The sequence below is a fragment of the Pyricularia grisea genome, chromosome I (assembly GCF_004355905.1).
Source record: "Pyricularia grisea strain NI907 chromosome I, whole genome shotgun sequence".
NCBI lineage: Eukaryota > Fungi > Ascomycota > Sordariomycetes > Magnaporthales > Pyriculariaceae > Pyricularia > Pyricularia grisea.
This window is the reverse complement of record NC_044973.1, coordinates 2,033,796-2,056,875: the sequence shown is the minus strand read 5'-3', so window position 1 is coordinate 2,056,875 and position 23,080 is coordinate 2,033,796. Positions and strand designations below refer to the sequence as shown.

Genomic DNA, 23,080 nt, shown 5'->3' with positions numbered 1-23,080 from the left:
AAAAAATTGTTGATACCAATCGCCCACCCGTTTTTCCACCCGTGGGTTTCTTTACCATCGATACCGTTGGCGATATTATCGTTTTTAATACCCCAAAAACGTCGCAGGATATACGCGTAGGGGTTTAGCAAATATAAAAGTATTTCGGTGAGGTTTAACGAAATTTATCGCTGTTTTTTCGCAAAATCGCCAAAGGGATGGATTTTTAAATTATTTAAATCGCTAACTTTTAGGCCGAGAACGCACGCCTCGCCGAGGAAATTAAGAAATACAAGCCTGTACCGCGTAAAGCAGTTAAAAAATAGTCTCAGTGCTCAGACTAGACCCCCCTGCGTTGCAGGGTGGACCGGGCGCTCCATGTACCTTTCAGCCACACGGCTTTTCGGCCAATCAAATTGGCCAAAAAGATCGCGCCCGTTCTAGTCTGAGGACATGTTGTCGATTATCGCCGCAAGTGGAGGTTATCGCACAGTATACGCACTGTTCATGCACTGTATACGCAACGGCGATACAGTTTTTTAACTGTATATTTTTAAATTACGAATATTTAATTAAATAAAAATCGTATAAATATAAAAAAAGTATTGGTATAAAGCTTAAAATTAGGGCTTTTTAACGGTGAAAACCTTATATTTGTAATTATTATAAATAAATAAATATAAAAATAAATAATAATATTATTATTTTTAACGCCCTATTTAAAAATTTATATATAAATAATAATATATATAAACCTTTTATTTTTATAAAATAATTGATATATTTATATTAACACCCACGTATAACTTTTTTTTACCAAATTATCGTTCGTTAATTTTTTATTTATATAAATATACGTTAAATCTAATAATTTATATAAATATTTAATAATTAATATATTTATTAATAAAAGGTTTTATAATAACAAATTTCGATATAATAAACCCTTATACTAATTATATATAATAATAAAATAACGTTTATTTTTTTAGTTAATTTAAAATAATTATAAAATAAAATCTAAAAAATATAAATTTTATTAAATTTATATATAAAATGCGCAATTTTAATAATATTTAAAAACCTTTTTAACGTGGACGCTTGTTTATACCATTTATATAATCGTTAAAATTTTGGTGTTAATATCGTTAAAATTGGTAGAAATATAAACCCGTTTCGACTGCAAAATTTATTAAAAATATTTAATATTTTACCTATTCGAATATTCAACACCTTATATTACGTAATATACTAACCAAAATTTATATATATAATATATACGTATATACCACCCCCCACGTGCAAAAGCTTTTAAATTTTATTCAAAAATAAAAATATAATTAAAAGAAATCAAAAAAATCAAAAATTTATTAAAAATCCAACCTCCACTTGAGAATCAAGGGCACCCATATCCCAATTCGACCAATATAACGATTAAAAATGTAAAATAAATCGTTATTAATTATTTCGTTAATTCCTTTATCCAACGTGCAAACCGTTCATTTTTGCGATTTTTATTTAATTAATTATAACGGAGTGTCGGTCGCCGAATTGGCGAAATTACCTCCACTTGAGCCCAAAATGAACAAGTTGTCCTCAGACCTGAACCAGAGTGATCTTTGGTTGGACCCACAGGTACAAGCAAAGCCACGAATTGAGCCACGCGGCTCAATTGGTGGAGCTCGCGTTCAGGGATGAGCCCTGAGACTAGTTAAAAAAAGTTAACAAGATCGGTTTGCAAGCATAAAGGATATTTACAGGGTTTAAAACGAGGTAAAGAGAAGAAGGCCGGTTTTGGAGGTTACGGTATTGCGAAAACACCAAATTCAGGATTACAACGTCGATTTTCCGGCTTCATTTTCTGCTCAGGATCATCAGGAACAGCAACCCAGTCAATAGCTACAATTTAATACATTTTTACCGCAAAATGGCTGAGATTTTGAGTGAATTGTTTGTCTTGTTGTTCCAGTTATGCCGGGCCCACGCTGACCACTTCAGGGCCCTGACCATTTCAGGCCCGCCCAGTCTAGTGTTTGTCTTAGTTAGAGACCTTGTCCTGATATGTTTGCCATTACGAAAGGATTGTTCAATTGATATCAACACATGTCAAACATTCGTAGTGGTTCTTGTCAGTTAGTTGCAGATGGATACTAGCGCATTAGTCGCAGAGCTGCATGGGATGACATCGCATATTCTATCACGTGACCATACACGTGACCTTCCCCAACAGCAAAGGCGCCTCGGCGTGTATCCACCGACCCGGTCACACGTAACCCGTCAATCCCAACCTTGATTTCCCGCACCACCGAACCGCAGTCACGACCCGACACCGATTCAAAGGCTCAATCTCAGCCTTTGTCTAGCTGCCAGACCCATCTCCACTCCAAAAAAAAAAAAAAAAAAAAAGCCGATCGAATAGAACAAACAGCAGCAGTAGCAAGCTTTGACAAGCTCGACCCAGAGTCAATTGGGCGAAAAAAAAACAACAACAACGGGACACCAACCTCCGAATATCGACCGATACCCCCCCCCCTCCCGAAATCAAAAACCATGCCCAGCATCCGACCCAGCATGGCGCTCCGCGCCCTCCGGCAGACGACGCAGACCAGGACGCTCTCGACGACTCCGCGACGCCTGGCCTCCCACGGGCCCGAGTATGACCCCCCAACTGGCTGGCTGTTCGGCGTCAAGCCCGGCGAGAAGTACCAGAAGGAGGGCTGGGAGAACATCATGTACATTGGCTTCTTTGGCAGCTTTGCCGTGTTTACCGTTGCCATGTGCTTCAAGCCCGACACCTCGTGAGTTATTTTTCCTCCTTGTTTATATTCAGGTGGAAGAAGTCGGTACTTGTAGGGAATTGATATCTGCCGGTGGAGGTTGTGGTTATGGAATGGAGGATTGGGACTGCATTATGGAGAAGGACTGGAATCCTCCGTGTCACGGGATCTGTATTTGTGAAAAGAAGCTAGACCTGTGCTGACCATAAACCCCCAGGATACAAACTTGGGCTCTCGAGGAGGCTCGCCGGAGGTTAGAGGTCGAGGGTATCCTGGAGGACCCCTTCCCCGAGAAGAAGCCTTGAGCTGAACGGGAGGTATTAACTCGGGACTTTGATTGAAGGAGCCCGATGTTGCCAATTTTTTTACAGCGTCCTCTTTTGTCTTTTTTTCCTCTGTCCACAATGGGAACACTCCCAGAGGATAGGCGAGGGGCGCTGTGTGTTGAAAACTGTTTGGGGGAAATAGACCTGGATTTGTTTCCTTTTTTCCCTTGCTTGCTATGCGTCTTTTGTTTTTTTTAAACCACCCTTCATCGCTTTACGATGGCACTATTTTCTGTTATGTTCAATCGAGGAAACTAAGACTATATTCCCTTTGATATTACTGTTAGTAATGGCCTTTGGGCCGTTCGTATGGGGCTTGCCGCGACGGGATGGGCTCGAGTCGACGTCGCTATCGAGCTGATGGTACGCATGGGAGCACTTACTGCATCTTGCAGGCTGCCTCGCCAAGATCTATACCCTACTAACAAACAGGCGGATTGGCTCGATTGTCAGTCACGACCTTATTTATTCTACACGGCAGTTACTCTGAAGGCATTTTACACTGCTCAAAGTAGCGTCAGTCAGTGCTGGGATCAGGGCATTCTAGTTTTCATCGAACTGCTCTTCTTTTTTGGAGCACAAACATTGGTGACGCAGCTGTTCTATAGACGCGATCTATGCCTAGACAAAGCAACGCCAAACAAAGCAAGGGAAGGCATAAAGATTAGAAAGAAATTACAGTAGAATAAATCAGCACACGTGACTCCACTCATGTTCCTCGTCACCGTACTGGATGCTCTCCATCCATCCCTTCATTCTTAAGGTGATCTCTCCCGATTCCTCGTGATCCGCGAGACCACAGTTGACAAGCTTGCCCTTCCACGCAATGGAGCGGACGGGGCTGACAATGGCGGCGGTACCGGAGCCGAAGGCTTCAATCAGCCTGCCCTCGCTCGAGGCCTCGTACAGCTCCTTCATGGTGAATTTGCGCTCCGAAACGGCCCAACCTTCGGGCACGAGCCTTTCGCGGGCCAGGGCCAAAATGGAATCGCGCGTCACACCCCCGAGGATGGTGCCATCCAGGGGCGGCGTCATAAGCTCTTTTTGGCCCGTCTCTTTGTTTTTAATAGCAACAAACATATTCATAGTTCCGACCTCGGTGACATACTCCTCCTCGCCAAAAAGCCAAAGATTCTGCTGGAAACCCCTGGCCATAGCCTCGCGTTGGGGCACGATGCAGGGCGCGTAGTTTGCGCCGAGTTTTTTGTCGCCGGCGCCGCCGGGCCAGGCACGCACGGCGTAATCGGTGGCTTCGAGCGAAACGGCTTTAAAACCGGTTGGGTAATAAGGGCCCACGGGGCTCGCGATGACAAAAAGCATCGCGGAGCCCGGGGGGCTGATGCCCACCGTTTTTTGGGTACCGATCAGGGTTGGGCGCAGGTAAAGCGAATAGCCACGCTGGTCGGGAATAAAGCGCGATTCGAGTTTGACGAACTGCGAAATGATGTCGATAAGGGCGGGCGAGCTAAAGTTGGGTAGGGCGATACGCGCAGCCGACTTGTTGAAGCGTTCCATGTTTTTATCCGGGCGGAACAGGCGCACCTGGCCTTTCTTGTCCTTGTAGGCCTTCATGCCCTCGAAACACGTAAACGCGTAGTGAAGGACGCATGTCGCCGGGTCCATGGACAGATTCTGGTAGGGAACGATCTGCGGCTGTTGCCATCCATTGGTTTGTTCCCATTCGCAAGTGATCATATGATCTACACGACGGAGTAGCCAGTCATTGAGTTAGTGTTTTGGCGCCCACGAAGTTTTGGGGGTCCAACACAAGATTCCTGAACCAACCTGAGAATTTTCTGCCAAAGACGAGGTTTTCGGGCTTCTCCAACACACCAGGCTTGCTGGTCTTGGTGATCTTCAGCTGTGCAGGGTCAATGTCTTTGGGCTGGGCGGTCGAGGCGACCTCTGCCTTCACACTGTAATGTCTCGACCACCGGCGTGCTGCCGATGGCGACGACCTGAGAATTGAGCGCAGCATAGAAGGCGCCATGTTTTTATTTTCGTCTGGTTGATGACGCTGTTTTGTCGAGGTGCTGCAAGGAGGGATCTAGCTGGGTCCAGGAAAATTGAGACTGCGACAGGGACGCGAAGGATTAGTGTGACATATATTGCAAGGAAGAGCGATAACGGCGACGGTTAGAACCGGTGGCCCAAGTCGGCTTAAAAAGAGATGAACGCACGAAGAGGTACGCAGCCCCAAGACAAGAACAACCAGGTTCAGCAAAATAGATGTATGATAGAGAAAGACTCTGGCATTACTCGATTGTTATTTGAAAAACGGATGCCCTTTAAATATCTCGTAGAAAAGCACCAAGAAAATAACAATTGAGTCACAAGCCAAGTCTTTTGTCATTGGGAGTCAGTCAGTCAGAGAGACCTAGCCAGGTGCGCACATATCGGAGCCATATCGGAGACTAGCTCGAATTTAAATTGCGGACCCCTAACAAGCTACTTCGTACCTGAAAGTTCGTTACCCTTGAGCTACCAAGTAAAAGGTAGGTCCCCACCCCGCTTGAAACCTTATGTGGGGTACAAGTTCAGCGTGGGGACTTGTAATGTACACCTAGGGTTGGGGTTGATTACACTTGGTTACAGAGTCGATTGACGTGACTACAGTACGGATACATACAACTGTCGCTATGATGAAAGTTGTCAAGGTGGTGTTATCTATCTGAGATAAGATGGCTGTCCATTGATTTCCAGCTTCGTCGTCTCATCCACATGCATGCGCGCCCAATGAACCGCTCGATGAGACAAAACTGGGTTTAAAGACTTTGGCAGATTCACAATCTGAATCTACTTGTTTGTGTTCTATTTTTTTGTTCTTTTTTTTTTGGGAAGGCTAACGAGAAATAAAGTCATTGTGGGACTGCTTTGCTTGTGTGGCGCGATTCCCATCCAAGTACGCTACTTCCCCGTCAGCGGGAGAAGCCGCGTAACACATAACTAGATCTGGTTCTTCTCTTTCTACCAACTAACTGCCTTGCGCTAATCGATGCGCGTTCATCCCAACGAACACGATAAACACATCTGCACAATGGTCGAGAGCCTCCGGCTCACTCGCTTGCCACCATGTTCTCGAACGCGTTAAAGTCCATCTCCTCGACCAATATCACCGGCAACTATTCCATATCCCAAAACTCGACCTCGACCGCCGGTCCTTGGAAGATTTACGATGCCAAGAAAAAGTCGACAGGCAAGCCATACTCGGTCTTTGTCTTTGATCGAAAATCCCTCGACTCTCACGGAAACTCGCTCAGTCGGTCGAGTGCTGCTGCTTTCAAGCGTACCGCGGATGAGGTCGTCGACCGTCTTAAACGGGAGGCCTCGGCCCTGGCCCGTCTCCGTCACCCCAGCGTCCTCGAACTGGTCGAGCCCGTAGAGGAGACCCGGGGCGGGGGTCTGCAGTTCGTGACGGAGCCTGTCACTGCGTCGCTGGCGAGCTTGCTGCAGGAGAAGGACGATCAGGAGCGGTCCGGCGGGCCGGGGGGACGCTCCAGTCGCTATGTCACCGAGGACTCGGATGGGACGCGGCGGCGCAGGGAGATCGAGATTGACGAGCTCGAGATACAAAAGGGGCTTTTGCAGATAAGCAAGGCGCTCGAGTTTCTGCACGAGAATGCCGGCTTGGTGCATGGCAATCTAACCCCTGATGCGATCCTGATCAATGCCAAGGTGAGTTAGCTTTAGACGTTACCTTGGACTTTGGAGGACAAAAGGAGGTGTCGTTTTTAACCATGGAGTTTTGCGTGAGACTATAGTCGGACTGGAAGATTAGCGGGTTGTCATATTGCAGTCCCCCTGAAGGCTCTACAAAGCCAACATCCTTCCAACCCATCAGCCTGTCAGAAGTCCTTAACCCAGACCCAAGGCTTCCACGTTTTGTTCAAATCAACCTAGACTACACCTCGCCCGACTTTGTCATGGACAACAACCTCACAACCTCAGCAGACATGTTTTCACTGGGTATATTGGGTGTGGCGCTCTACAATTCACCTCACCGGTCTCCCATTGAGAGCAACCAAAGCCTGTCCAACTACAAGAGGGTATTTTCCTCATCGTCTACTACTCCCTCAGTCAACAACAACTTCTGCTCGGCACGTCCGCTTCCAAAGGAACTATCTCAACATGTCCTACCCCGGCTGATCACCAGGCGACCGGCTCAGCGGATGACGGCCAAGGAATTTCAGATGAGCGAGTATTTTGACAACGTACTGGTTTCTACGATTCGGTTCTTGGACTCTTTCCCAGCCAAGACGCCAAATGAAAAGGCGCAGTTCATGAGAGGACTGAACAAGGTTCTCCCGTCTTTCCCCAAGTCGGTAATGGAAAAGAAGCTTCTTCCGGCACTCTTGGAGGAGTTGAAAGACAAAGACCTGGTATCGCTCATTCTGCAAAACGTCTTCAAGATAATCGACCTGTTGCCATCAGGAAGGCGAGCGTTTGGGGATAAAGTCCGAGCCAAGTTGAAAGAGCTCTTTGTCACAAACGTAAAAAATGCTCAAGAAAAGGACCCGGCGCGAGACGCTGGTCTGATGGTCGTACTGGAGAACCTGGCCACCATTGCCACTATATGCGGCGGGAAAGAGTTTAAAGACGGTAAGCTACCCTTCTTTTTATCGTGTAGTCTGCGTTTGTGCACCACTATCTGTCCTCGTGTGTTTTATTCTAACTGTCCTTGTGCAGACATACTCCCCATCGTTGGGACGGCTCTAGAGTCACCAACGCCGTCAGTAATTGATGCGGCATTGCGATCACTCCCAGTGGTTTTACCGGTACTTGATTTCAGCACTATCAAAAATGAACTCTTCCCAGTCATTGCGGTTATTTTTAGCAGGACAAACAGCCTTGCAATCAAGGTTAGAGGACTGCAGGCGTTTGTGATCCTGTGCGGTGGCTCCAACGATCCAAACGATGACGGTGGCCTTGATGGACTAAACGAGCGCAAAGCGAAATCGTCATCCTCTAGTGCGCTGGACAAGTACACGATGCAGGAAAAGATTGTTCCGCTGATCAAGGTCATCAAGACCAAGGAGCCGGCCGTCATGATTGCAGCTCTGAATGTCCTGCGTGTCGTTGGCAAAGTAGCCGATGCGGAATTCGTGGCCATGGAAATACTCCCAATATTATGGAACATGAGTCTCGGACCGCTGTTGGACCTGAAGCAGTTCCAGACGTTTATGGAGCTCATCAAGACCCTATCGAAGCGTGTTGAGGACGAGCAGATCAAGAAGTTGCAAGAGTTGACGGGTACGACGAATGGCAACACAGCAGGCCCGAACGACGACTTTATGTCGTTCGGAGGCGTCACGGGTACTCAGTTTGATGCCACAAGTAATGGTGGAGATGACGACTTTGAGTCTCTGGTCAAGGGGAAACCGTCGGGCTCTTCTGCGACGAACCCCATGGATGCCGGGGCATGGGATAGCATAGCATCAGGATCGGGATCCAACGTGACGTCTCCTGGTGTCAAACCATCGGTCAAATCGCCAACAACTGCACCGACCTTCTCATGGTCAACACCAAACAACTCGACTCCATCTCTCCCAGCCACTGTCAAGGCGCAGGCTTCGTCGTTCAGGACGGTGACGCCCGATCTCGGCAGCTTTCAAACTCTGGCTCCTTCAAACACACAATACTCGCAGCCGCTGCAGCCACAGTCAGCTTTTGCGCCGCCACCCCAAGCGTCATCCACGTCCATGGCCAGCACAACGGGTTCTGTTAATTGGTCCTCGGCGGCTACGACACCAGCGGCGGCAAACCCGTGGGCCTCCTCTGCCTCCTCGACGTCGAATCCCATGTCGTCACCACCGGCGACATCCTCATTTGGCGGCGGGCTCAACTCATCCATGTCATCACTGTCGATGAACTCCAGACCCACCATGTCGCAGCAGACCTCCTCCTCCTTCTCCCTCCCTCCGCCGCCTTCGAGCAATTCGTCCTTTGGGATGAGCAGCAGCGGCATGGGCTCTGGCATGTCATCTTTTAGCCTCGCGCCACCGCCCTCTGCGAGCACGCCGCAGCCATCAGCGGGTCCCAAGTACGGAGCGGGTCTCTCGTCAGGTGGCACAGCTCAGGGGACGGGCATGGGCATAGGCATGGGCATGAGCATGGCTAACAATAGCATGAATTCAATGTCGGCATCTGGAATGGGCATGGGCATGGCGGCTATGATGGCTCAGCAACAACCAAAACAGCAAACACAAACTCCACTACAGAGCAATTCCGGGTCTGGGCTGGACAAATTCCAGAGTCTACTGTAGTAGAAGACAAGAAAAGCAGCAGAAGCGTTATAACACCAGTGGCTTTTTTTTTTTTTTCGAAGAGGGGTTCCTGGGGTGGGGTTGAAAGGAACCTTAGGTCTGACACGATATAGAAAAATACCATGCCTGTTGACTTTTTTTTTTTTTTTTTTTTTTTGCTATGGGGGCAATACTACTTCGTACATGATACCTTTGTTTTTCACTTGCATACCCGCTTTTGGCAACTAGCCTTTACCCGCTTAGCTGAGATTGATTCCGTCTGTTGTTTCCATTTGTTCTTGTTTATTTCCGTTTGGTTACTTGGCCCCCAATGTTACTCACCTTTGTCCGTTTCACATGGAGGGAAGCGCTTGAGTGGCAGGGACTCTGCGTCAATCGGTAGCCTAAAATCGGCCGAAAAAAAATCTATTTTGGGGATTGCATCCTGTAAGAGCAGAGAGCTTGTTTTGTGGTGGGCGCTGCTGACTGTGTCGCTCTGGTAGGCCAGGGGAGCGTGAGGGGGTTGAGGATGTGGATACACCGTGTGGACATCGAATCAATCTCCTTGCCTTCAACGTATTGCTGCTGATACGTCAACATGACTAAACTGTTGCGAGAGAAAAGAGAGAGCACAATCCATAATGGCGTTTGCTCGTAAGCAAAATTGCAACTGAACATATTTGTCACCACTTTTCCCGGCTGGCTGATGCCGTATAGGATGACGAAGTAAGTGATGTGGGAAGGGGGGGTTAGCGTTTCATCTCCGCATCTCTTCAGTTAACGCCGACGACTCGGCAAGGTTCGTGGCTAATATTAATGTTTCTTGTTTATGAATAGCGGGTAACGTTGAGCTTTGGTATTGGATACTTTTAGTGAACAAAGTCTAGTGAGGGAGTATATAACGGTGACAGGACTGGTATAATGGGATAAACCGAGACGCCAGAAAAGGGTAGAAAAAGAACAGACCAATACACAAAACAAGGGTCTGGGGATGAGGCTGGACACCGTCCAGAATTTGAGAAAAAGAGAAGAAAAAAAAAAGGTTGGAAACAGTAGAAATCCCCCAGAGTTCAACAATCGCTGATGGCCGGAAAATAAAAATAAATCAGAGTAACATGCTGTGCTGAAAGAGGTATGACAAAACGACGGAGAGGAAGAAAGGACAATAATAATAATAATAGAGAGAAGAAAAAACAAAAAGACAAGACACCCAAGTGCTTCAATATTGAAGAAGCAGCAGATGTTTCAAAATTTGGCACACAATCCATTTGTTTTATGTTTCTTCACTTCTTCACGGCTCGGACGTAATGCCTACTCCAGTAGCCCTCGGCCAGCTCCGTCTCCACTTCCTGGTTTTCGGGTATCATCTCGTGGTCGAGATCCCAACCGGCACGGCGGCACAGCTCGGCGACGACAACGTCGCAGTCACCTAGCAGGTCGATGTCAAAATGGACGTGCGATACTGGATCGCGGCTGATGTAGATCTGCGGCACGTTGGCCGGCAGCACTGGCACGAGCTCTGACACAGGCTTGACCTTGAGCGATGTTCCGATGACAATGACCAGGTCTACCAGGTCCCGGTCGTGGCCGAGCAGCCGCTGTCCGAACCTTCTCGGTAGCGCCTCGCCAAAAAATGTGATGTCGGGCTTCATGATGCCCTCGCCCTTGGCCACAGGACGGCGCGAGGCGTCCATCTCCGGACCTGCCACACCGTTGCTGTGTCTTGCCGATGTGCGCAGTGCCCTGACCGGCGTCGCTGTAGAGGATACTGGGCCGCCGCTGTATGTTCCATCGCTGTCGTCGTCATCGTGACTCGTCTTGCGCTTGCGGCTTTTAGACGCCTGGCGCGACCGCGACAAGCTATTTTTTGCCTGGGTATTGCTGGCCCTGGCAGATTTGGCGGCACACTTCTCACAGCGAGGAATGCCACCCGCCTCGACGACAGGGAAGATGGTCTTACCAGGAACCTTGTGGCCGCAGCGGGTACACGTGGCGCTAGACCAGGAGCCGTGGCATTGTACGAGCCTCTCAGGGTCGATGCCAGCCGTCTCTTCAATGTTGTCGATATTTTGCGTATAGTTAGTCAGGAGCTTCCCCTTCTCCTGCAGCATGGCGATGAATGCATGCGTCGGCGAGCAGCGCTCGTGGTTAGGAAGGACCTTGCGGGCGATGGAGTAGAATATGCTGGGGTCCTCGTGAAAGAGACCCAGGTCAAAAACCTGCTGCGGATCGTCTAGACCGAGGTCACCCAGCATCGAGTAGAGACCGATGTTCTTAGACCGAAAGTCTGGGATTCCGAGAGAGGTCGATATACCAGCCCCGGTAAGGACGATGATGTTCTTGGACCGCTTGATCAGGCTCACGGCGTCGTCGAAGCTGTTGTACTGCTCTAGCTTGGCACGCTTCTGCAGCTCGCGGGTCATTGCCAGACTCAAGAAGGGCAAATAGTCCTCATCTGGGCGTCCCTGGAGAAAATCAGGCGGGCGCACGCTGAAGGCCGTCAGCAGCTTCTCGGCTGTGAAGACACCCGAGTCCAGTGTTCTTCGAAGAAACTCGAGAGGCCCAACCTGTCGAAGTAAGCGACGCAGCTGCATAGACTCGCTATGTGTACATGCTCCCTCGACTGATGCAGGATGATAGATTTGGTCAGCGTTGGTTGGCTTTTTTTTTTTTTTTTTTTTTTTTTTTTTTTTTTTTTTTTTTTTTTTTTTTATCGTCATTCGAGGGAATGAGAAGATAATGTGACAGAAAAAGTGAAAAACAAGTCAAGTATACTTACTATCAGGAAAAAACTGGTCGTCGATGCTGGATCCGATAATATCCTCGCAAATGCTATCGGCGTCTCCGCGTTCCTCAAGCTCCCGCAGCATGTCGTCGTTGTATACTGATGCATTCTGAATGTCGGTTTTTAAATGTTGCTTCTCGTCTACCGTCTCTGTAAGAGCGACGGCGCCATTCCTCGGCCGCGGACTTGACGAGGCCGTCTTTTTCCTCTTTGAGAGTCCGTTCCCATTGACGTTGGCGTCTTCATTGTTCCGGCTCTTTGTCTGGGCACCAGGACTCGACCTAGCCGATTGAGTCTTGGCCATCGGAACCTTGGTAGACCGCCTCTTAACGACCTTGATAGATTTGTCCATTTTGGGTTTTCTCACTCTCTTTTTTCTGTGTTGCCTGACTCAGGATTTACCGCAGACGAAATAATGCGGCACATAAACAAAAGAGAGATAGAGAGCAAGAAAATGTTTGTTGATGGTTGGCTTGAATGACAAAGGCGACCAAATGTCGGAGGGTGAGACAGAAAATATGATTTGAGTACAACAGTTAGTTGCCTCGTTCTGCCCCTCTCCCCACTGCTTCCCCTTCTCTTAGAAAAAGCACGCGTTTGCTTTTTTCTGGGCAAAGGTGCAGATCAGCAAGTACGGGAGGGGAGAAAACAAGAGAAGAGAGAAAGAAAACTGAAGACTAGTATTGGCAAAGCGTCAAATGATGTGACGAGAGACTGAATGACTCTAAAGATCATCAATTTCAGACACTATTTCAATGTCTGTAACTGTGAGATGGGAAAGAAATAAATTAGCGACAATAAGAAAATAGTAAGGTTTGATCAAGCCGAAATGCTGCAGCGATTAAGTAGATGATCTGAGTGGAAGTAGGGAAAATAGACGGAGGATGAAAGGAAAGTCGGTTAAGAAATAACGGAAAGGTGAAAAAAGAGGAACCGTGCGAGGGATAAGAGCACTTACTTTGTATTGGTCTCGGGGAGGGTGGGATGAATTGACCTGCGATTACACGTAGGACCTTTTAATTTATTTTATTTTTTTCTCCCCCTTCCTTTTTATTTTCCTTTTGGACAAACAAGCACAACCTTAGACCACTAAGAAAAAAAAAAAGCCGAACAAGACGTGAAAATTAGTCTTAGGTGGGTGCAGTGTAGGCTTGGCTGATAAAGTTGTCTTCTAGCGCGCAAGGTATAGTGAAGGTAAATTGGATTGCCCTCACTCCCGCAGAAAGGGACTACTGAAACTGCCTCAGGTACCCACCCCTCAAAGGCGAGCAAGTACGAAGTATGAGCGATAAAGGCAAAGAATGCGAGCTTTTTGGAAAGTCGGAAAATGACCAAAAATTAAATTGATCGGAGACGACGACGGGTGGGTAGAAGTCGGGAATTTACTTTGATTGTGTTTACATATACTCTCGCAATGCTGCAGTCTCGAGTCGTGGCAATGTAATCGAAAGTGTGCGGATGTGTTTGCAGCAAAAAAAAGGCGTTTGTAAGTTTGAGGCAAAGACAGGGTTGGGATTAAATGGATGCAGTCAGAGAGTCTTTTTTTTGGCTTCCTTCCAAAATGGTGGAAGGGTAAAGAAAAAAAAGATAATAAGAGATCAAGAGAAGAAGAGAAGAAGAAAAATTAATGACAGGAAATGGAAAAGAAAGAAAAGAAAAAAAAGAAAAGAAAAAAAAAACAGAGAAATGGATGGGGAAGGTGCGACTTTGATCAGAGTCTTTAATTGGTGCTGACAATTTGATTTAGTCTAGCCTCTAGCTACCTAGGTTAGGTAGGTACCAAGGGAAAGAAAGGAAAGGATACCAAACACGTCCAACTTTTGTCGGTTGAAAGGATTTCCGTAAGAGAATTGCGACAAGAGAAGGGAGGGACACAGAAAAAAAAAACAGGGACCCAGTCGGGAAATCGGGAAATGGGATAAGACAGGCACCACCAGCCAATCTTGGCCACAACATAACTACACTACTCCCACCCACCTTGCCTACCTCCTATCTTAAGTAACAACAGTACCTCACGAGACAGCCGTTTCTATATCTAAACTTTCCAGGGTTCGAAATCCATGTCGACATTAAAATAAAGTATTCTCTCCATGTACGGATACATCCATCCTGGGTTTAGTGAGAGCATCCATCCATCTCATCCATTACTTTGAACTTCCATACTGTATCTCCCTAGAAGAAGTGAGTTTCGATGCATTGATGGGATGGATCGTAATCAGTAATCAACCTGTGTGCTTGACCTGATCCTTGCAAGTTGCACCACCAAACTAAGTGCATAGAGCCTTTTTCTCCTTAGATGTTTTACTTTTACGCAGCAACGTCCTGTACTTTGAGCAGTCGAAAGAATGTTGAAATTTCGAGCAATAGAAAAGGGAGAAAAAAAAATCGAAACAATAAAATCGTCAAGTATATGCGATATGCAAACCATTATGGCAAACAACCGAAATGTCGAGAGAAAGAGAGAGAGAAAAAAAAAAAAAAAAAAAAAAAAAAAAAAAAAAAAAAAAAAAAAAAAAAAAGAAAAGAAAAGCACGCGCTTCAATTCAAACTTCAGGCTCACTCATCTCTTGCAATAATACCCCGGCGCAACGCGTTTGCCAAACAAGAATACCAACAACAAAAGAAAAAGAAAAGAACAAGTGATGAAATGCGTGGCGTGTTCCAACTTTGACGCCGCCGTAAATTTGTCACTCTCTTTGAACCCGTTCCAAAGCTATCCCCCTCTTCACAAATTACTCACACCCACCCCCTTTCCCTCTTTTACCCATCCGGCTCATCGTTGTGTGCTTCGAGTAAGACTCATTCGAGAGAAAGAGGTGGCGTAATCCTGTATCCCCCCCCTGCCCGCCAAATCACTCGTGCACCTCTCCGCACGTGAGAAACAAAAATAATACCACAGCAATCCATCGCCACCTCACCGCTTGGCGGCCAAGACTTTTTTTTTAATTTCTGAAAACCCCATTAGTCCCCCGATCATCCATCCCTCTTTCTGGCGGTGTGAAACACTTGAAACTTGACGCATTATACTTTCAGGACGAAAGCTTCCGCACATAGATGAATATATAAAAATACGTTTGGGGGTATAAAATTATATTAAATAGACATAAGAAAAGAGTATCTTGTATGTTGTCGGTTAGGGAGAGAGACTTTCGAGATGCACTTCATTTGCATCTCAAACACATGTCTTCGCTCTTTTTTTTCGGTCCTCATTTTTTTCTCGGTGTTTTTTTTTTTTTCCTCCTTTTTCTTTTTCTCTCCCTTACACTCGAGTGATTTGCACCTCTTCCCCAAATAATGTAACTTGATCAACGCCGAACGCCGTGCCAAAAAGGAAAAAAGGAAAAAAAAAAGATTTAATGCCTTATGAAGAACAAACCAAACTAAACCTCATCTTCAGATTCAGAGAGTTGCGTTCTACTCAGAGCGAGATCAAAGGTGAGAAGAGGAGAATCAGAAAGGAGAAAAAAAGCTAAAGGTACATGATTTACAAAAGTGGCATACAGAGTGCTGTGCTGCGAAGTTCGGGAAATGTAGTGGTGGCAGTAATGGTTTGTGTAAAGGTATTGGTATAGCCATCAAAAAATTCCTGATAATGCGAAGGCTGTGTAGCCAAAAACAGTACTGCTGTAGCTCACTACTCCTTGCTTGATTCATGAGACTGGCGTCCTGGTGGGGGTTTGGGAACCCCGAGCTTGGGGACGGTGGATCCTCCAGCCTTGTCCTCGTTGGGCTCCTCCGGGACGCTCATGCCGCTGACGTTAGAAGTCGAAGCACCCGCCCCATCCATCGGATCGCTGTCTTGGCGCTTGTTCAGAGGAGACGGTTGCCTCGTTGGGAACACACCAAAGTCGCGGTCTCGGTCTATCGGCGACCACGTAGCACCAACGCCACCCGCAACGATACCGGCCATGACTGTCGCCGCGCCCAAAGCCGAATTGGACCTTGATCGCGACGACTTGGATCGTCGTCTCGAGTCGGGAGTGGCGGCGAATGAGCTGATACTGTCTGCCCTTGTCGGGGTGGTCGGCATGGGGATGGAGTCGCTCCTCGAGTGAGATCTCGAATGCGAACGCGAGCCTGATGGGCTCTTGTACCTGGGCATAAAGGCCTCGCGCGGGTTCTTGAGTGAGTACTTGAGATTGTTGAGTCGACCACCCTTGACGCGCTTGATAAACGCGAGCTCGTCTCTAACGTCAGAGAACGGCTCTGGGTAAGCCTGGAATCGTTCCTCGTCATCAGAAACTGTGACGCCTGGCACCTTGCTGCGCGCCCTGCGCCGTAGAGACTCGGGGACAAGGCTGGCAACAAAGGCATCAGGGATAAGTCGAATGATCATGCCAAAGGGAATCGATAGGAATCCCAAGAAAATTGCGTATCCCCACATGGCCGGTGTCTGTCCCGCCTCGGCAATGCTGAACGCAAAGCTTCCATAGTTGGTGATAAGGGCCTGAGCTCCGCACATAGCTAAGCTTATCGCGATGAAGATGGGATTCTTTGTGATCCCCTCCAAGATGTTGAAACGGTTATCCAGCCGGCGATTACTGCAGCGAGAATTAGCATTCTTCTTTACAGACAATAGATACCCTGCATCATCGGTCCCGCCACTGCCGGACCAAAACTCAGGCTGTACTTACTTCCACTGGTTGAAGATTTGCATCCACACGAACGTATTGAAGACAAGCGTGGCGATCTGATCATCCTGCACGTCATGGTCGTAAGCTGGAAGTACCCTCTGCCTACCGAAGTACAACAGGTAGGTAATTCCGAGCTGGTACAGCGCTTGTCCCAGAATCATCTTCCACATTGTGACAGAAATGATTGGCGAACCACGCGGCTCCGGCTTGCGGTCCAGGACAGTTGGATGAGGGGGATCCTGTAAAGATAACACACGCTTGAGTCAGTTTGATTCCACCACCTCTTCCGCCTCTCTCTCTTTTGTCGCGGGGTCACTTACAGTTGCGAGAGCCAACGCCGCCAGCGTATCCATGATGAGGTTGACCCATAGAAGCTGTGTTGCTGTCAGGACCGACTCTTGTCTGTCGTTTGAAACGGCGGATACGAAGGTGAGCAGGACAGCGGTCACGTTGACGGTCAACTGGAACTGCAAAAAGCGCTTGACAGCATCGTTGACAGCGCGACCCCAACGCAGGGCTACCACAATGGAGGTGAAGTTGTCATCCATAAGGATAATGGCTGAGGCCTCTTTGGCGACTTCAGTACCGGATACACCCATCGAAAACCCAACGTCGGCCATTTTCAGGGCTGGAGCGTCGTTGGTTCCATCACCAGTCACGGCCACGATATGACCCTTATCCTTGAGGCGTTTAACCATGACCCGCTTGTCCTCAGGGCTGGACCGAGCCAGGACGTGCAAGCGGGGAACCACATCCTCTTGTTCGCGCTTGGAAAGGTTTCGGAACTTGGGACCCTCCATGATGATGCTATCGGGCTGCAGAATACCACAGTCGCGGGCGATAGCTTCGGCAGTCATGACGTTGTCGCCTGTAACCATTCTTACCACAACTCCGGCTCGCTGGCAGTCTTTGACGGCTTCACGGACACCGTCTCGCAAAGGATCTTTTATTCCAACGATTCCGAGCAGTGTCATTTGTTTAAAAATGTCTTCGAACTTAACCTCATCGTTCTCGCCATCGTTGCGCCTGGCGCGTGCCGGGGGCCAGCGGTCGAAATCGCGGTAGCAGATACCAATGGTTCTGAGTGACTTCTTGGCGTAGCTCTCGATGAGGGTGTTGAGTCCGGTCCTGTTCTCGTCCGTGAGGGTGGCTGTGGTGGCATCCTTCGAAGGGTCCCTCATGATTTGTGTACATTTCTCCAATAAAATTTCCGAGGCACCCTTAACGTACAGGCGCGCACCACCTTTGGGGAGCTCCGCAACTATTCCCATGCACTTGCGGCCGGAGTCGAATGGAATCAGTTGCAGAGTCTTCGAGTTTGCTCGCTGCTCACTGACTGAACCCATGGCAAGATGCTCTCGAGCAAATAGTAACAGGGCCGTCTCCGTCTTGGAACCGACAAAGCTCTGCTCACCATCAACCTCACCCTCAAAAGCAGTCGAGTTGAGCACGATGGATTTCAAAAGCACTTCTTTGACTGGCTGGCTCAGCAGTCCGGTAAACTCGGTCGGGCTCAGAGGCTTAACATCAGGGGATGACGGGTTCTCGCTGTCGCTGACACTGACGTCGTCGGCGGAAAATCGGTGGGTGGTACCTACGGTGCCTTCGACGACCTTCATCTTGTTCTGAGTCAGGGTTCCTGTCTTGTCGGAGCAGATGGTGGTCGCGTTGCCCATGACCTCACAGGCCTTGAGCTGCCGGACCAAGTTGTTCTGCTTGACCATCTTTTTCGTCGCATAACTAAGCGCCAGGGTGACAGCCAGCGGGAGACCCTCAGGTACTGCCACTACAATAATTGTGACGACGACGATGAAGATGCGGATGAATTGCTGTCCCTTCATGGCAGGCGTAATCTCCGGAGGTTGCTTGGGGAGAGCAACGAGGAATTTGATGAACAAGACCAGGAATAGAAGCAGCGCAGCAGCGCCTCCGATTTTGGCGATTCCATCAGCAATGACATTGAGCTTTTGTTGCAGAGGCGTTATCTCCGGGTCGTCCTGCAATGACATGAGGGTCTGCCCGTAACTCGAGTTGACGCCGGTGGCCGTGACCAAGAACGTACCCACTCCCTCCATGACGCGAGCGCCGGACTGGATAAAGGGATCCATCTTTTTCAAGTCGCCATTGTTTTCGATGGCAGCGTAGACTTCGTCGGCACTTCGCTTCTTGATGAGATCCGATTCTCCTGTTGCTTGGGATTCGTCACACTTGATATTGTGCCCCTCGATGAGGACTCCATCGACAGGAATCAAGTCACCGGTTTCCAGGTGTACAACATCACCCACGAGGAGGTTATGAACCGATATCTCCTGAGCTTTTCCGGAGCGAATAACCTTGATGGGCCGGTCCGTCTTCTTTTTGTTGAGCTTGGCAAATTGCCGTTCCTTCTGCCAATCGTTCAAAGACCCAACAAGCACCACAATGACAATTGCCACAATGATTGCGACTCCCTCAATCCACTCGACCTGGTTCGTTCGTCTCATTAGCGTTGAAAACGAGTGTTAGTTCTGGGGAAATTAGTCAACGCACCTTTTGCTTAGAGGGGTCATGGTCGGGGCTAAAGGCCTCGTAGAGACCGACCGCCAGAGAAATAACAGCCGCACCAGAGAGGAGCAGTAGGATTTTGTCGTTGAAGGTGATCCACATGAGCTGCAATAGGGACTTGCCCGCCCTTTCCGGTAGCCTGTTGTCCTTGTACACCCGTTTCCGGTCGACGAAGCTCTCCTCTGAGCCAGACCTGGGCCGGTGTGCCTGGGGCTTGTCTGCTCCTGCGTCGGTATCCTTTTCCGATTTCTGACCCGTAACCTCCTCAAACGTAACGCTGCCTTCAAGACCGAGCTCATCCGCGCTCAAACCAGCCTTGCGATCGGTGCGCAATCCCTTCTCCAACCCCGAAAGACCACCCAGCTTGTAGAATGCAGCAAGACTTTTCGGGTTGAACATTTTGCTCAGTTGTCCGGGACTGAAGGCGAACGGGTTATCCTGCACTTTAAATGTGTCCTCCTTCCCCACGTCAGGCTTTAGAGCGTCGGGGTCGTTCATAATCTTGTCGTTTGTTAGGGGGTCTGTGGACTTGGGCGCCTTCTCGGTCGTATACGATGGAGATACGGCGATGGTTTCCCCTTGAGATGCCATTGATCTCGACCCATCATCAGAATCTACCGAATTCTGGCGAGACCTATGATTATGGGGAACTGCCAAGAATCCCTGGGTCTGTCCTTGGCTCCTCGATGCCACCGGGCTGGATACATTGTGAGGACTGGTAGGTCTACTCGCATTGCTTTCGAAGGAGCTCATGGGGTGAAACTCGGGTCGACCGCTAATAGAACTGCTTGCTGAGTGGCCTCCGTTGCTGGGTTGACCTCGCGACCAGCTTTGCGACAAAGGCTCCACGATTGTTGTCGGCGAGTTTCCATCATCTGTCGGCGATATAGGCGAGCTTGTCTGGACAGGTGCTTGACCTGGCTTGTCGGCAGGTGCGCCGACATCGGGAGACGCGCTGACGGCGGTTGTGTCAATGGTAATGGTAGGACTGGAGCGCATCTTGTGTTAGAAAAGAGGGTAAAGACCCCGTCTTGGTTCAACGACGTGTGGTTGGGGGGGAAGTGACAATATTTGCGGTCAACTCACGCTCTCTGTCTCCTAGGGGGAGTCGCCCCGTCGTCCTTATTGTCCGCCATGATATGTTGACTGAAAATTTATGATTGTAGAGAAAGTCTGCGTGGCTTTTGGTCAGCGACCAATGCTCAGCCGCCAGCTAGGGTACGCAATTTCGCCCCGTCTAAGGCTGCGTAACTGAAGTAGACCACAACGTATCGAAGGAGCTCTCTGCCGTCTTACATACACACAAAGTAGTGAGGCGGCTGTGCTTGGATGATATCGGATAATTAGCCCAATCCACTCAGGGAGGCCTTCAGTCGCGTGCTTCTGTTCGAATCGAGGTAGCTACCTCATGGACAATGCAAAAGTCGTGGTCGTGGTTAGGGTGTTGCTATGTGGCGAGAGGCGGCGTAGAGGCTGGCTGGCTGCCTCTGAGGGATCTTGCTAGTCGCGAGTGGCGGGTTAATGTTGGACCTGGAGGGCCGAACATAGATGCCCACAGTTGGCGAGCAATGCCTCACAATGATCGGAGTGCGACAAATGCGGTTAAGAATCCAAACCGGACGGCTAACATCTAGACCAGACCAGATGGGAGCCTGGAGATGGCAGTGGAGGTAGCCGCAGGATTCAAGATGCCGAGTACTCTCAAGTACTGTAGTGCACAAAACCAACTAGGGCAGACAAAAATGGATGCAACGGTCTAGGCCGGGTCGGCGAGCATGGAGAATGTTTAAAAGAGCATAGCAGAGAACAGCTCAGGGTACTCCGTAACATACAGTACAAACGGGCAAAAGATTGTGAAAGTCGGCGTGTCGGGCAACAACACATAAAGTGCAAGAGGATGGAGAAGGGAATGGGATGGGATGTGCTGATGGAGTGGAGAGCGCCCACTTTGATGATGTTGACCCACGTCCCGTCTTTTCTCGAAATGCAATTTGCTCAACTCGGGGTGCCCAGAACAACCGAGTGAGGCAGTGCAAACAAGCAAGGGCGCCAAGACATGAGTCCCCACCTCATGCTTGCCCGAAACAGGGAGTTATGAGAAGCCAATCCAAAACAATTAAAAATCAAGTAGAAAAAAAAAAAAGAAAAAAAAAGAACCACGGGCTGTACCATCGAGTTGCTTTGATATTAAAATGTTCCGTTTCGAGTAGTCCACTGACTCGGAAACGCGCTTTGCGCTCTTCTGGACGCATTTTCCCTGGGATAAATTATACCTTGCACTATGTTGCACACGAAAATACTACACACGCTGTACTTTGTACCAACAACAAAGTACCTTAACTTCGTACTACCACTTATAGTACCTAATGCAGCTGTTGCGCCGTTACCCACCCTTCACCTATCCTGGTTAATTCAACGGGGGTTTTTAAAGGTCAATTTAAAGTAGGAATTGACGGGCGGCCGTCCAGTGGGTCACTCCATAGTATCTCGTTAGTATCCCTTTGGGTACCCACCGGACTTTCGATACGTTGGTACTTGTCACGTAGTTGGAATCACTATTCAGTCGATCGTTTCGCATCACAATACTGTAGCAATTGTAAGTAATTTGTGGCCACAAGTATGTCGATAACTATCTGTAATCTAGTCACACATGAATGCTTTACCCACAATTTCACCACCCTCAAATCAATAATCTTGAATCGATCGATAGCTAGATCTACTGGTACTTTTTTTCTGCAACCGCTGTGTGAACGTCAAAGTCTAATCAGGCCAGAGTTGAAAAGATTCAGATGGCGGGCCCGAGTCTAGGCAGACTTGACCTTCTGGAAACGTGCTTACCACGCTACATGAGCCGAACATAAATCGGTTCGCCCGAATCGAACTCAACCAGCACGTTGTTGAGTGTCAAAGAAGAAAGCAAAAAAGAAAGCAAGAAACTGCCATGTCATCCACTCGTTCTAGTAACTAGGTAGATAGGTACAAAATCCCGCCTATTTGGCCACGATTACCTCATAGCCTGCCTGCGGGAAGGCAAGGAGGCCCAATAAACCTATTATAGATAAGTATGTAGGTCTCTTGTCATGTTGCATTCATTTGATTTGCGCAATATGATGACATTTGTCAGAGTATTGCCGGTTTTCTTGTGTCGATTGGTTTGCATTTTCATCAGACAGTTCTTTCGTCGATCCCCCATTCCAAGTGTATGTGTGTACCGGTAGGTCAGCACAATCGGGCTCCACTATCTGATGCAGGTCTAGCGCTACCCCTGCAAAGTGTTTCCTCTGCTCCTCTACCCACTTGCCCCTCCACATTACTGTTTAATGACTCCCTGTATTGGAACCGTGCACACGGATACACCCCTAGGATCCCTCTTCGGGCGCCCACCTAGGAGCTTGCCAAGCTTGCTACCGCTAACTCCCAAGGGCTCCGCACAATTAGCGCCGGGACCATGACAAACATCGAATTTACGGATGGCTTGGCGGCGCACCCAAGCCATTCATTCATTGACTACGGAGTATGAGAAGGGAGGGCGATTTGGCGCTTGTGCAATTCTGAATTTTTTTAGTAAAGTTTTTTTTTTTTTTATTGTCGCGTTGCCAGGGGTTGGCACAGGCTGCTTGCTTGACTGATCTTCACCCTAACCAGAAGCACCACTCTTGGCTTTTCTGCGCAACTTCGTCTAGTTGCCTATCAAAGGAGGTCCATATACTTGGCAGTTCATCCAGATTTCAAGGGAAAAAAGCTCCGTCGTAGCTTTGCCGATGAGCTTGGGTGGTGTGAGGTGGTGCGACAA

The 23,080-nt window shown here is 48.5% G+C and overlaps 5 protein-coding genes across 5 annotated transcripts; 2 read left to right on the top strand and 3 right to left on the bottom strand.

Annotated features, from left to right (window-relative positions):
* Positions 1-2,529: 2,529 nt before the first annotated feature.
* PgNI_05643 (uncharacterized protein) lies at positions 2,530-3,061 on the top strand (the record flags this gene model as incomplete). Its single annotated transcript, XM_031125674.1, has 2 exons — positions 2,530-2,777; positions 2,974-3,061. 2 exons carry the CDS (start codon positions 2,530-2,532, stop codon positions 3,059-3,061), a joined length of 336 nt encoding a protein of 111 aa, XP_030982771.1.
* A 711-nt stretch (positions 3,062-3,772) lies between these two features.
* PgNI_05642 (uncharacterized protein) lies at positions 3,773-5,072 on the bottom strand (the record flags this gene model as incomplete). Its single annotated transcript, XM_031125673.1, has 2 exons — positions 3,773-4,782; positions 4,868-5,072. The coding sequence occupies 2 exons, from the start codon at positions 5,070-5,072 to the stop codon at positions 3,773-3,775; spliced, it is 1,215 nt and encodes a 404-aa protein (XP_030981833.1).
* Positions 5,073-5,825: 753 nt separating this feature from the next.
* On the top strand, positions 5,826-9,571 carry PgNI_05641 (uncharacterized protein). The gene is made up of 3 exons (XM_031125672.1): positions 5,826-6,757; positions 6,844-7,681; positions 7,769-9,571. Exons 1-3 carry the CDS (start codon positions 6,155-6,157, stop codon positions 9,343-9,345), a joined length of 3,018 nt encoding a protein of 1,005 aa, XP_030981837.1. The 5' UTR covers positions 5,826-6,154; the 3' UTR covers positions 9,346-9,571.
* Positions 9,572-10,291: 720 nt separating this feature from the next.
* On the bottom strand, positions 10,292-12,974 carry PgNI_05640 (uncharacterized protein). The gene is made up of 2 exons (XM_031125671.1): positions 12,104-12,974; positions 10,292-11,947 (listed from the first exon to the last, which is right to left on the bottom strand). The coding sequence occupies exons 1-2, from the start codon at positions 12,459-12,461 to the stop codon at positions 10,608-10,610; spliced, it is 1,698 nt and encodes a 565-aa protein (XP_030981836.1). The 5' UTR covers positions 12,462-12,974; the 3' UTR covers positions 10,292-10,607.
* Positions 12,975-15,272: 2,298 nt separating this feature from the next.
* On the bottom strand, positions 15,273-21,197 carry PgNI_05639 (uncharacterized protein). The gene is made up of 7 exons (XM_031125670.1): positions 20,693-21,197; positions 20,588-20,606; positions 20,374-20,460; positions 19,273-20,275; positions 17,064-19,208; positions 16,744-16,982; positions 15,273-16,650 (listed from the first exon to the last, which is right to left on the bottom strand). The coding sequence occupies exons 3-7, from the start codon at positions 20,421-20,423 to the stop codon at positions 15,744-15,746; spliced, it is 4,344 nt and encodes a 1,447-aa protein (XP_030983285.1). The 5' UTR covers positions 20,424-20,460; positions 20,588-20,606; positions 20,693-21,197; the 3' UTR covers positions 15,273-15,743.
* Between the last annotated feature and the right edge of the window lie 1,883 nt (positions 21,198-23,080).

Excerpts from the sequence above, each read along its gene's own strand:
- PgNI_05640 (XM_031125671.1), bottom strand. The coding sequence starts at position 12,461 with ATGGACAAATCTATCAAGGTCGTTAAGAGGCGGTCTACCAAGGTTCCG. Across the intron at positions 11,948-12,103 it reads CGACCAGTTTTTTCCTGATA|TCGAGGGAGCATGTACACAT; the intron begins GTAAGTATACTT and ends ATCCTGCATCAG.
- PgNI_05641 (XM_031125672.1), top strand. The coding sequence starts at position 6,155 with ATGTTCTCGAACGCGTTAAAGTCCATCTCCTCGACCAATATCACCGGC. Across the intron at positions 6,758-6,843 it reads CGATCCTGATCAATGCCAAG|TCGGACTGGAAGATTAGCGG; the intron begins GTGAGTTAGCTT and ends GTGAGACTATAG. Across the intron at positions 7,682-7,768 it reads CGGGAAAGAGTTTAAAGACG|ACATACTCCCCATCGTTGGG; the intron begins GTAAGCTACCCT and ends GTCCTTGTGCAG.
- PgNI_05639 (XM_031125670.1), bottom strand. The coding sequence starts at position 20,423 with ATGGCGGACAATAAGGACGACGGGGCGACTCCCCCTAGGAGACAGAGA. Across the intron at positions 20,276-20,373 it reads CCCCCTAGGAGACAGAGAGC|TCCTACCATTACCATTGACA; the intron begins GTGAGTTGACCG and ends GATGCGCTCCAG. Across the intron at positions 16,983-17,063 it reads CGGCGTTGGCTCTCGCAACT|GATCCCCCTCATCCAACTGT; the intron begins GTAAGTGACCCC and ends TTATCTTTACAG.